This window comes from Porites lutea, chromosome 13 (genome assembly GCF_958299795.1).
Source record: "Porites lutea chromosome 13, jaPorLute2.1, whole genome shotgun sequence".
Lineage (NCBI taxonomy): Eukaryota > Metazoa > Cnidaria > Anthozoa > Scleractinia > Poritidae > Porites > Porites lutea.
Window position 1 is genome coordinate 4,023,376 of NC_133213.1, and position 12,001 is coordinate 4,035,376.

Below are 12,001 nucleotides of genomic sequence, written 5' to 3' on the forward strand. Positions count from 1 at the left end.
GAGAAACTGATCTTAGACTTAAGCAAGAAACCCACAACGCACAGACTCGTATAGGATAGCCAAGGGCTATACGAGGACTACTTGTGTTACGTTATATTATAGAGTTTAAGGGTATTTTAATGTGGAGTCCCCAGAGAGAACAAGTATCAAAACCTGCACCTTTCTTTGGCTGGCATGCTGTTTCTCAGGACAAGTAATGGCCACCACCACACAAGTGTACTTCATTCCAGACTTGCATTTCTTTAGAGTGATACTTGTCTTGTTAGCAGCGAGTCTAGCGTAGACACGCCCGTTCACTTCCACGCGGAAACCTTTCAAATGACGCACGCGGCCACGTGCAGGGTCCTCACCCAAGGAACTCTGTGAATTCACGACTACAGTGTATAAAACAGACAGGGTAATTTTTTTAAAAAAAGACATATGTCCCACCAGGTTACCGTGTCAGTCGGATAAACCAGCATACATTATCACAGTATTGACTTTTAGTCTCTTAGAATGCTACCCAGATTTTTCACCTTTATAGTCTTTTGCATCAGATCTTTTCGATCACTATGTGGGCAATGGAAAAAATCAGTTGGATTTTGTTCAATAATTGGTTGCTATAGTGCATTTAAACAGGGTAATTAAATATATATGCTAAGTAACCAGTTGACTGCGAAGGGAAAGTGCTTCGATGTCTTTTTTCACCCAAGTCGAAAATTACATACACTTACTGTTTTCCGCAGGTTTTGGTCTCTCTATTCCCAAACAGCATCACGAGTTCGCCGTTATCTATTTAAAAAGCTCAACGCTCGCACAAAACTCTTAAGAACCGTAAATTCATGAAAATAATAAAAAAATGCACTTTATTTGAGTGTCAATGTGTTTAGCACGAAAATACTAATAGGGGACAATCTTGGAGACGGGACCACCGCTTCACGTGGTCATCCGAGGCACGCGAAGGTCAAGCCGCTTGCAGTGCAAAAGCAGTACCTTCATTTCTCAGTTATTTTAAGACCCTGAGTATTGGTCCGGCCCTGGGAACCGAACCCGCGACCTCCTGCTCTACAGTCAAGCTCTCTACCGACTGTGCTAATCAAGCCGCGGTTAAAACCCTTACATATGTAATGACCTCAACAATCTTACCAGGAATCATGAGCAGCGGTTTATTCCAAGAGAGATGGATCTGTGTCGAGGTAAATCCGCTGACAATCAGCACAGGTGGCTCAAGCGGTGCAGTGGTACAAACTAAAAGGGGTTGAGACAGATACAACCGCTGAATTTCGGGCATCCTCTCATTTAAGGCACTGCTAGTGGCTGAATTCACTTCGCTACCATCGCTTTCAAAGTCTTCATCATATGAATAATCTCCGAAACCAACAACGGTTTCCAGCATGATCTTGTAAACAGTGCCAGGTTCAAGTCCTTGCACTTCTGCATGACAGATTTCACTTCCAACAGTCAGTTTATCCCCAAGGTCCCTCACCTGCCCCACGAGACCACGTGACCGCTTACGTAGCTGTCTGGTTTGCACGTAGTGTACAACATAGCCATGGATGGTAGACATCCCATAAGGCATGGCGGGTTGCCAACTTATAGCGATAGAAGTCGGTGATCGCGATTGTAAGTGCAAATTCTCAGCGGCTTCGATGCCGTTTGTCCACGCAGAGAGGCGCACAGCAGATCTAGAATCCTCCAGATGCACTTCAACTAAATCATCTTCAGTTAAAGATCTTAAAACAAAATTGTACTCAGTCTTTGGGACTAAGCAATCAAAGGAAAAAACACACGTCTCCGCTGAAACCTGAAAGCTTCGGCCTTCGTCAGTACAATTTGGATCTTTTCTTCTTACGTTGAGATGGATAGCTTCAACGGGAATTCCATGCTCAATAGGAATCTCCCACGCTAGTTTTATACTATTCTCTGTGGATGTAACGACGCTTATGTCCGTTGGGGGACCTGGCAATGTGCCTGTCTTGAAGGAGATGGTCCGGGACTGAGTAATATTGATCGGGTGTTCCTCGTAGTTGTCGTCATTGATGTGTGGTGCAACGCATTGAAGCAGCAAATGATACTCTGTTTCGGGCTCAAGGTTGGTAATGGTGAAAGGTTTCTCTACAAAAATAGAAACAAAGATCATGTAGAATACCTACAAAAAGAAATCTTGTCGAATACCAGAAAACCTTTTTTGCAATCAACGCCTCCCGAGCCTATACTTAAAATTAAGTGACTTGATTGGCTGTTGACCCTACGAAAGCCTCGCGGTAAAAACAAAAAGTACTTGCAAATACTCGCTAGCAAAGACAGTGTGCGTATAGAGAGCATTCTTGCGCAAGCAAAGGAAACAAACCGAGATTTCCTTTCTTATAGGATTGTTGCGCTATGAAATTCCGCGCCTTGGTCGCATGGAAAACAGTAACCACCCGCGAATAAGAACCAACTTTTTTTGAAGTCTGGCAAAATAGGCTTTTGTAATTTGGGGTACTTATTGGCAATTTAGGCTGATTAGGTTCTTAATTTTTATGAAGGAAATAGCACATTGTTGATTACCAGAAATATAAATAAACTTTTAATTTATTCACAATTGAATTATAATAACCCTAAGAAAACTGATTACCGAATATTCAGTTCAGTACTGTATTTTCTTGTTATACTTAAATTTACAATCTCGAAGTTTCATTCCTAGGTTAAATATTTTTATTATAATATAACTGTAACCCACATATAAGAACCTGCTTGATCCTGCTTGGCTAAACAGGTTCTTGTATTTTTGGGTATTAAAGTAGCAAATTTCTGCCAGGAGGTACTTAATCCACAGGTTGTTATAGCAGGTGTTTACTACGCAGGCTATAGCGACAAAGGGTTAAATGAAAGAACAATTATCGCTTAAAACAAACAACATGGTCCTCGCAGTTGTTTTCAATTTGTATATTTTACCTATTTACATTCTGGTTAACTGATGAGACATTCAGTGTCTTGGCCTTGAAGTGACCCTTTAAGCCCGAAGATCCACATACAAATTCTCCAGGGTCCAGTTGTTCAAACGTTGGATAGCGCTATCAACCGGATAAATCGCTATCCAGCGGATAAGTATTAGGGAAACCAATTGCGTAATCCACTGGATAGAGATTTATCCGGTGGATAGCGTTATCCACCTTTTGAACAGCTGGGCCCAGACTGATCTCGTTACATTTCTTTTAAGAATAGTTGAGTGAATTTGGTTTAAGATCAAAGCCATCTCCCTTTGGTAATCAAATTAGTAATTTTCATAACCTTTACTCTTGATGATCTGCTGATGTTGTGAGGAGAAAATTGATGTTGGTCACTCTTGGGAACTAAACGGTTAATCCAAACACGTCAATGAGCCCTTAAGGACAATATGAACACTTGACAATGTAGCCCCGTTAACTTATGCCGAATTACGCATGTAAGCCAAGTCAATAATCATTTTACCTGTTACAATCTGTTTGATTACGCACTCTTCTGCCGATGACTTCCAGCATAATATAGTTAGAACCTTGGGCTCAATTGAACAGTCAGTGGAATCATCCACAGACCACGTGACTGAGGCAGATCTACATCCCAGCTTTACCAACTCAAGAGATGAAACACTCTTCACTAAATTGGAATACTGAATTACTAGAGGCGGTCCAGTTGAACATGCGTACTGCTTTGTTTCGTCCGTTGACCTCTTGGACCGAAGGCTCGAACTACTTTCGATCCCGCTATCTGGTTGTTCATAACGTGACGAAAAGTGCTGTAATTTGGCGCCCTCTTGGTTACTGTGTACTGGTACTGGAGCGGGCAGATCATAGGTTATGGCTGACAACTGAACGCAGATAGCATTTCCTGGGGTGAAACCAGTCAGCGTTGTCTGCTGCTGCCCCGGTTCAAGTATTTCACCGGACCATTTTCCATTGACATAAAGAATGTAGCCCTGTCGATACAACAATTGCAAACAGTGCAGCATCAAGAAAACAGTGAACAGAACAAATAAAATGAAAATAAACAAATAAATAAATCTCCTTTATTTACCCACGGCAGTGAATATGGCATAAAGAGCGATGAAACGTAAGAAACCAACAATTCAAACTGAATACAGTCAAACCCCGCTTCTCGGATACCTCATTATTACGGACAGTTCCAGTAGACCTGCACCGTTCTAAACCTCTTATTTCACTGGTCCCCTTTAATCTGCACTTCCATTGTTTTCAGGGATAGAGGCATTGTTATGTGACAATCCCTACTGTTTTCCAAGCTAATCAAAAACAATCTTTCAAATAAGTGCGGGATCGCCCGACAGTTTGCTTTGTCCCTGGCCCGGCCTTTACATTTTCTCTAAATTCAACACGGACACTTTCTGTGGTCCCCTCAGAGCCCGTATTAATGGCATTTGACTGTCTAACAAAGCTTAAAAATCCCAAATGGAGCAATGTAGACGGAGGGCAAACCAGTTGGTTCTTTTATAAGCGTAGCTTACGGCACGAACTCGGGACCTGGGGGTCGCGAGTCCAGCCTTCTAACAACTCGGTCACGCTGCATCCTAAAAAACGCGTACATGTAACTTCGTCTAAGAAGGTTACAGCAAGCAAATGGCATACTAAACAGCTTTATAGTATTTACCTCTCTCCAAAATTTGCTAAATTCGACAAACAACAAGTTTTTTAGTATGTTCAAAAAATATATGTAAAAAATAAAAATCAACTAAACACAATTGAACTTACCCCTAGTTTTACACCGCCATATTCACGTGAAGTACTCCAAGACAAACTCACTCCTGATCGGTCAATTCGAGAAACTCTCACGACTGGGGCAGATGGTGGCCCAGCGCAGTAAAGCTCTAACACGTTGGAGCTATCACCATAGCAACCACATACATGCACACGTTGGCCACGTCCAGTGTCAATCACTCGAGGATGCAAGTACGATTTCACACAGACAGTGTACTTCCGGCCAACTTCGCAGTTTGGGATGACATACACATGTTCATCTGTGAATATGTCTGTCACGCCAGCCAGCGGATACTCTCCATGCAGCATATCATCTGCAAAGAGTCTGTAACTACACTGCGCAAGCTCACCAGTGTTGTAAACACGCGCAGGCTCAGCTTGTTTCCAGGCGATACATATGGAACCGACGGTTGCAGAATCGTTCGGGTAGATTTGCGGGGAGATGGGAGGGGTTGGACAGTATGTAATGATGGTATTTGAAGGTTTGCTGTCACCCACACTGTGCCCTGTCAGTGCTATCAAATTCAACCGATGCTCATAACCTGTTTAATAGAAGCAAAGGCCAACTCATCACTGTACAGTGGAGCTTCATTTCAGGGGACACCGGTCAGGATGCAGATAGGTGTCACCTGAAGAAAACTTAGGTTGGCGTTTGATTGGAGGTTAAACCTGGCTTTCGGGACCCACAAAAAGATATGTGGAAATTTTTCCCGGACCAGATTTTTGTGTCACCTGGATGGAGGTGTCCCTTGAGTGTCCCACATGAGAGGTTCCACCGTACTTTAAGTTCGGAATTTTTTAAAACTAATTCGTATATTTAGAAATGGTCAGCTTCAAAAAAGAATGTGAATGCGCTGGTGAGTCGATGAAACACAAAAATTATACCATCATAAAGAGATTCAAGAGGCTAGAGTTGCTCTCGCCTGCGCCTTGAGCAACTCTTACGTCCCTTTCGTGCTCTCCAAACTTCCCGCGTGTTTCATATCTCAAAATACGCAAGTTGATGCATGAACCAATTGTTAACCGTGATGCCGAAGAATGAGTTGATGAGACACAAAAAAATGATATCACCATAAAGAGATTCAAAAGCTTTTGAACAAGTCTTTCGGCTGGGGTGAGGCGAGCGAACAGTGCCGTGCTCAAATTACGGATCCAGACTAATTCACAGCTGGTAACAAAAGCACGAAAATATCCATGAAAGAGCTCGACTTTTGCCTTCTCTTCATCTTAACTCTTCAGTGAGTCTAGCAATTATCTCTATTATCGACAACTAAACAATACCAATGTACCTTTTAATACGGATGATAACATACTTTTTTTTGAGAACCAACCTTCTTCAAAATCACTTATGGTGACAGTTATGGTTTCGCTGTCCATATTCTCTCCAAAAGCCATGCCATCTTTTAACACTCTATATCCAGTGACGGTTGCTTCGCCAAACGAAACAGGCGGTTTCCACGTGAGCGTAATCTACAATACATTAGTGTAGAGACAGAAACGAAGAAGCCATTAGTATTGCACCTTGCAGGACCTGAGAGGGGTGTCCTCTGCTTGGGTGACAATTTTATCATGTGATAAATTGACGATGACTTTTGGACATAACGCATTGAGGTAATGTATTTAAGTGGTAAGACCGGAATCGAGATTAGAACTTTTGGCATTTCGGGATAAAGAAAAAATCTTGGTTCGGATGGAACGATCGAGGAACCTTATTGGAGCAGACCCTCGAAACAGGCTTATCGTTAGAAGTCATGTGACCTCAAAGTCACCAATGAGAGCGCTTGCTGTTAGGGACGAAATTTTAGCTCAATAAGAAATCGTAATACACACCTCTCTGTCTTTAACGTCTGTAACATGTACCACTGGTGGTTTTGGAGGTCCCGGCATAGTGAATGAAATCACACGTGAAAGCGAATCATTAGCAAATGGCATCAACTGACCAAGAACTGCCACTCTAAATAATATAACCAAACAAATAATTTTAGTGCATATACTCAGACAAAATCTAGGCAGCCCCAAAGGGAATCGAACCCATGAAATCACAGAACACCAGACCTTTGTCATAAGTGCTCAGAAGAGCGCCTGCCAATTGCACCACATAATTAGACCTACCCTGCACAAATTTAGTTTTCTTTCTTAAGATAAATTTGGTGTTCTAATTGAGGCCGGTCTCGATTAATCATTGCAATTATTGGACTTGTCTTTTTTTAGTTTCAATTGACCTAAATAGCGTCTTTGTCGTTAAGCCAGTGAGATAAACTTATGGAGGGCATTCAAATGAGTTAACATACCGCGTCGGCAAAATGAACCGTAGCATATTCATTACCTGTAACCGCAACGTTGCTTCAAGCTAGTTATCTCTATAACAGTGTTGGTTGTACGCCAAGCGTGCTGTATTAAATTATCCTGGAAAAGAGAAAAAGGGAGAGTCTTTCTAGTGATACGTGAAATCACACGCCCTTCTCTATCTTGCCTCTGGAGAATACTCATTAACTATCACTACAAATTTGTAGAACAGAGGTTTCGCGAACTTACCCTTTGTTTCGGCCACATCGACTTTGCTGGACTTTCTTCAAAGTTATAACTTTAAAAAAATGTAAAAAAAAAAAAAATAATAATAATAAGATATCTATGTCATAAAACGAAGAGCACGCGGAAATGGAAGAGTGACAGAAATGTTTCTTGCTGCATGACCTGGAATGTCTTGAGGGACTTAACCTAAGACTACACTCCAGAGATTAACGGAAACGATTCAACGCATGTTGCAGAATTTAACCCAGTCTTAAATGTATGATTTAAATAAAGGCAACACAATCCTCAAGCTTTGGAATGGGTGTAAGGCAACGGGGCACTATTCTGATTCTTATCAAACTTGATACTTTCGATGACACAAAGACATCTATAGGTTTTAACTTACCGGAAACTGCTGTCAATGTTGCTGTGAAATTTGCTCCCAATTATCAACACAGAATAAACAATATCTGCGCCAGCGATCTGGTCAGGCAACAGTGTCCACTCCCACTCAAGAGTTACTATAGTAGGAGTTGTTCCTTTGATTACGAGAAGAGGCCTGGGCAAGAGTTGTTCAGATTCTTCTGGAACGCTGTCGTTATAAGTGACGCTCATTCCTGCAATCGGCAATGAAACTACATTAGTAACAGAAAGTGAGAAGCTGTCCTGTATCTATTGTAATTATAACTGTATATTGTAATGTGTTTGAATTGGAATTTGGAAGTATTTGTTTTGGAGGAGAGGGTAAAACCGGAGTACCCGGAGAAAAACCTCTCGGGGCAAGGAAAAGAACCAAAAACAAACTCAGCCCAGATATAACGTCGACGCCCAGATTTGAACACGGGCCACATTGGTGGAAGGCGAGTGCTCTCAACACTGTGTCACCCTTGCTTTTACTTCTTTCGTTATTAGCTTCTAGTGAAGCTGCCTTTCTCTGCAATATAAGACATGAAAAACAAAACAAGCAATAGCCAAGACACTTACAACGTCACTAAATCTGATGCACCTTACCTTCAAAATCATCTGTCTCCTCACCACCCTTGTCAAGAGCATGACCTTCATCTCCTCCCACGTTATCAAGTGACACTGGTACGGCATCATCAACAAGATCCTTCTCCTCAAATGTTGGCATCTCTGTCGGTCCTACACGATTTGTGTCAACGTTATCGTTATTCACTGAACCTAAACTACTCGACGCTGACCAAGTCTCTTCAGACAATCGAAGATTCCCCTGACTTCCTTTCTCCATTGATTCTTCTCCAGAAGCCTTCACGGCAAAATCACTTCTCAAGTTTTCTGTTTGAGTTTCAAAAGGTTCATTAACACCACAAATTTCGTGGACCTTCGCGTCCAATATTCGGTCACCATCCTCGGCAATGTTCACACTTAGGCAAGATTCATTACTTTCATCGCCCTCTCTGTGCCTCTCTGTGCCTGAACCACTTCTTCGTTCCACCCGTTCTTCATCGGGAGAAGTGTTATTATCACCCAATGGGGCAATGCATAGTGATTCTTCTGGTTCCTTGACAGTTACCGCGACCATCCGTTCAGATTTCTTGCTAGTTTCATCGTGTTTTATGGTTTGATCAGAGGTTTTATGCTCATTGCTGTTTTTAGTGCTCACAGTGTCTCCGTTGGCTCCCGAAGTCTGCTCTAAAGGTTCCCTTGTACCTTCTTGATTGAGCTCTGCATTTTCCTCTGTCGGTACAATGACAGTTTCATAATTTTTATCGCCATCCGACTTTGTCTCGCAGCAATCTTCAGCCTTGTCAACATCTTCCGCGCTTTGATCAGAAGATTCATCCATATCATTGTTTTCAGTGTTGGCAGTGTCTTTAATTTCTCTCGAAGACTGCTTTATAGGAACGCTTATAGCTTCTTGTTTGACCTCAGCATTTTCCTTTGTGGGTACAACTCCAGTTTCATGGTCTTTATCGCCACGCCACTTTTTCTCTCTACAATCCTCAGCATCTTTAGAAGCCTTTAAACGATCTTCATCCCATGTGTTGTCATCAACTTCCTGGCTCCTCTCAGATGTCACTCTGTTGGTCGAGTCTAGACATCCCTCGCCTCCCTCGTCTTTCTGAACCTTCTCACCAGTAGCAACCTGTCCTCGTTCATACCTTAACTCAAAATCACTTCCCTCATCTGAATTCTCTTCGTTTGCAGCTTTCTCTTCGTTTTTGTGACTATAGACAACATTCTCACTCATTACGTGAGAACCTGCTGCATTCTTGCTCACTTCGTGGTCGCTGACCTCGTCATGCTCTTCACGTGTGAGATCATTCTCGATCACTGATCCTTCAATACCTTGCTTCTGTTCTTGATCCCAAAACCCAGAAACATTTAGCTCACCTGGATTCTCATCTTTGTCGAACGCTTCTGTTTCTATATTCTCTTCAGGATTTTCATGGACGGTGACGACACCGCCGCCGTCATCACGGATTAAGTCTTCATGAGTTTGATTACCAGTTCCATACTCTAATGTATCTGGTTGACTCAAGGCGCTACCATGGTCTTGCTCATTTATCACCACGGGTGTTGCTTCTTCGACGTTAGATGCCTCTCCCAGATCAACATCATGGACTTTGTCCACAAGAGGCGACTGTGTTTCTCCTTCGCAGACGTTCTCTGTGTCAGCCAGAGGCTCTTTTTCAGAAATGATTTCACCAAGATCTCGAAAAATGGCCTCATCTAGTTTATCCACCGGCTGGTCATACCCCTCATCTACTCCTTCAGAATCGTATGGCACCTGCTCAAAAGAATATGGTAAAGCGTCCAGGTCTGTCTCATCTGCGACGACATAACGCTCATCAACAATTGCACTGATTTGCCCTTCAACACCATTCGACGCTTCGATTTCAGCTTGTGAATCAGCTGATTTTGCCTCGCATTCACCATCTCCCGTAGTGTTCAAAACAATTTGCGAAGGAATATCCTCCATGATTTCGTTATCATCAACAATAACATTCAATTGCTGGTCTTCGGGAATTGTCTGGAGTCTACCGAAGTTTGATTTCAATGAGAGCTTTACGATTCTCGACTGTTCAGTCTCGGAAGACCACGTGTTTACCCTTTCGGCAACCAATAACAGCTCCCTGGCAGGAGAGCCGTCATCAACCTCACCACTTTCAGCCGAGTCATCTTGATCATTCTTTGGCTGCAAAGCGCTAAGAATTTCATGGGGAACAGGAAGTGAAAATTCGACTTCGTTGGAATAAAGAATCAGATCTGTTCCTGAAAGAACGAAAGAAACGAAGTAAATAACATTCAATAATTCGCAACGGGATATTTGCCCTTGATGGGAGACAAGAAAGCAAAATGAATACAACTTAATTAATGTGGAGTAAACCGGCTAGAATGACATGATTGAGAAAAAAAAAAAAGAATAAAATAAGCCTTAAGATCAAACGTACTAAATACGAAGGAATACGTGTTTTTCCTAAATTACGAAATAAATTATTTTCCTCTGCCAATTAATCTTGTTCAGTTTTGTGAGGAAGCACACGAATTACTGACAATGATGTGCTAAAGTTCTTGTTTCTGGACTCTATAGAGATAAGAATGAGTGTCTGTCGTTTTACTTCCATGATTAGGAAAATTGCGACAATACAGAAATAATCAGCTTCTAATTACATTTTGAAAACTATTCTATTGCCGCTATAACGCCCTCGGAATAATTCAATAATAACTGAAAACATCATGGGATATGAGAACCTTTCCAAAGACTAAAACAATAAAATTAATGATTGATGTGGTAGGTTTCTTTCGTTGGATTCTTGTCAAAAGCTTGTCCGTGTCCTTGGCAACAAAAAGGGATGTTTTCATGTGCGCTTCAACTTTAATTTCCGGCACGTTTAGTTTCAATTTAAATTGAACTTCTAAAGAATTCAACATACCTACAACAAGTTACGACAAATACAAAAGCATAGAAAGAAAGCATAGAAAAATCAGCATTACACAAGGCAATGCTTGACATTGTGATAAAGCAATCAGCATTTCATTACCATACAAAATGTACTGGAAGAAGGCGAGAGAGAACTATATAGTTAATAATTTCGCTCATGAATTCATGGGTTTCAATATGACGTGCCTGAAGGTCAAAAGAAAGTGGTTGTTCTTTTTAACGCTGTGAGAAGTGGCCTTTGCTAATGAGAAAGGAGGTCTTCTTTTGTCAACAGCATACAAAAATAATAAATTTCGATTTATATGCACAGTGTGGCAACAACTTACTAGATAGATGGGATGCCACACACAGTGTATAAACTTCTTCTTGTACATTGCTCTCGAAAAGCACCCTGCAGTAATCAGTTCCAGGTTCTGGGATGATCTAACACATAGGGAAATAGTAACTCGGAGTTGTTAGATGGATGTGACTACCCTCATACCTATAAGCTACTAGGCAGAGAATGTATAAAACGTTCACTGTTAGTCTACTTGCGGGATACACACGCATTCGTCGCGAATTTAAGCCCTGCAGGCTATATTTCAAGAACAATAATAAACCGCGTGATTAATGGGAAAAAACGGCCCTGGCAAAAAGCGGCAGGAATTACAACAGGCAGGGAGGTAAAGGAAGGAAACGTAACGAAAATGTAATTACTCTACAATAAAAAAAGTACACCAGCGTTCAGAAATTTTGTTACAAAAATGTGTATTTGACTAACCACAATAATACTCTTTTCACTACTAGTAGTTTTTTCCAGATTCTGATTCGTGTGTGATATCACATTGTTTTGAGGCAACGGAAAACGTGAAGGTTTTAACGTGGCTTTGTGGCA

At 41.6% G+C, this 12,001-nt stretch overlaps 1 protein-coding gene across 1 annotated transcript in view; it reads right to left on the bottom strand.

Moving 5' to 3' along the window:
* LOC140923613 (uncharacterized) overlaps window positions 1–12,001 on the bottom strand; it is a 77,572-nt gene that overhangs the window by 18,657 nt on the left and 46,914 nt on the right. The window contains exons 30-39 of the mRNA XM_073373685.1: window positions 8,232–10,457; window positions 7,627–7,837; window positions 7,245–7,293; window positions 7,036–7,115; window positions 6,540–6,663; window positions 6,041–6,179; window positions 4,704–5,251; window positions 3,433–3,916; window positions 1,126–2,094; window positions 160–374 (exon numbers count right to left, since the gene is read on the bottom strand). Of these exons, the coding sequence (XP_073229786.1) occupies window positions 160–374; window positions 1,126–2,094; window positions 3,433–3,916; window positions 4,704–5,251; window positions 6,041–6,179; window positions 6,540–6,663; window positions 7,036–7,115; window positions 7,245–7,293; window positions 7,627–7,837; window positions 8,232–10,457 (5,045 nt within the window). The remainder of the gene's footprint in view (window positions 1–159; window positions 375–1,125; window positions 2,095–3,432; window positions 3,917–4,703; window positions 5,252–6,040; window positions 6,180–6,539; window positions 6,664–7,035; window positions 7,116–7,244; window positions 7,294–7,626; window positions 7,838–8,231; window positions 10,458–12,001) is intronic.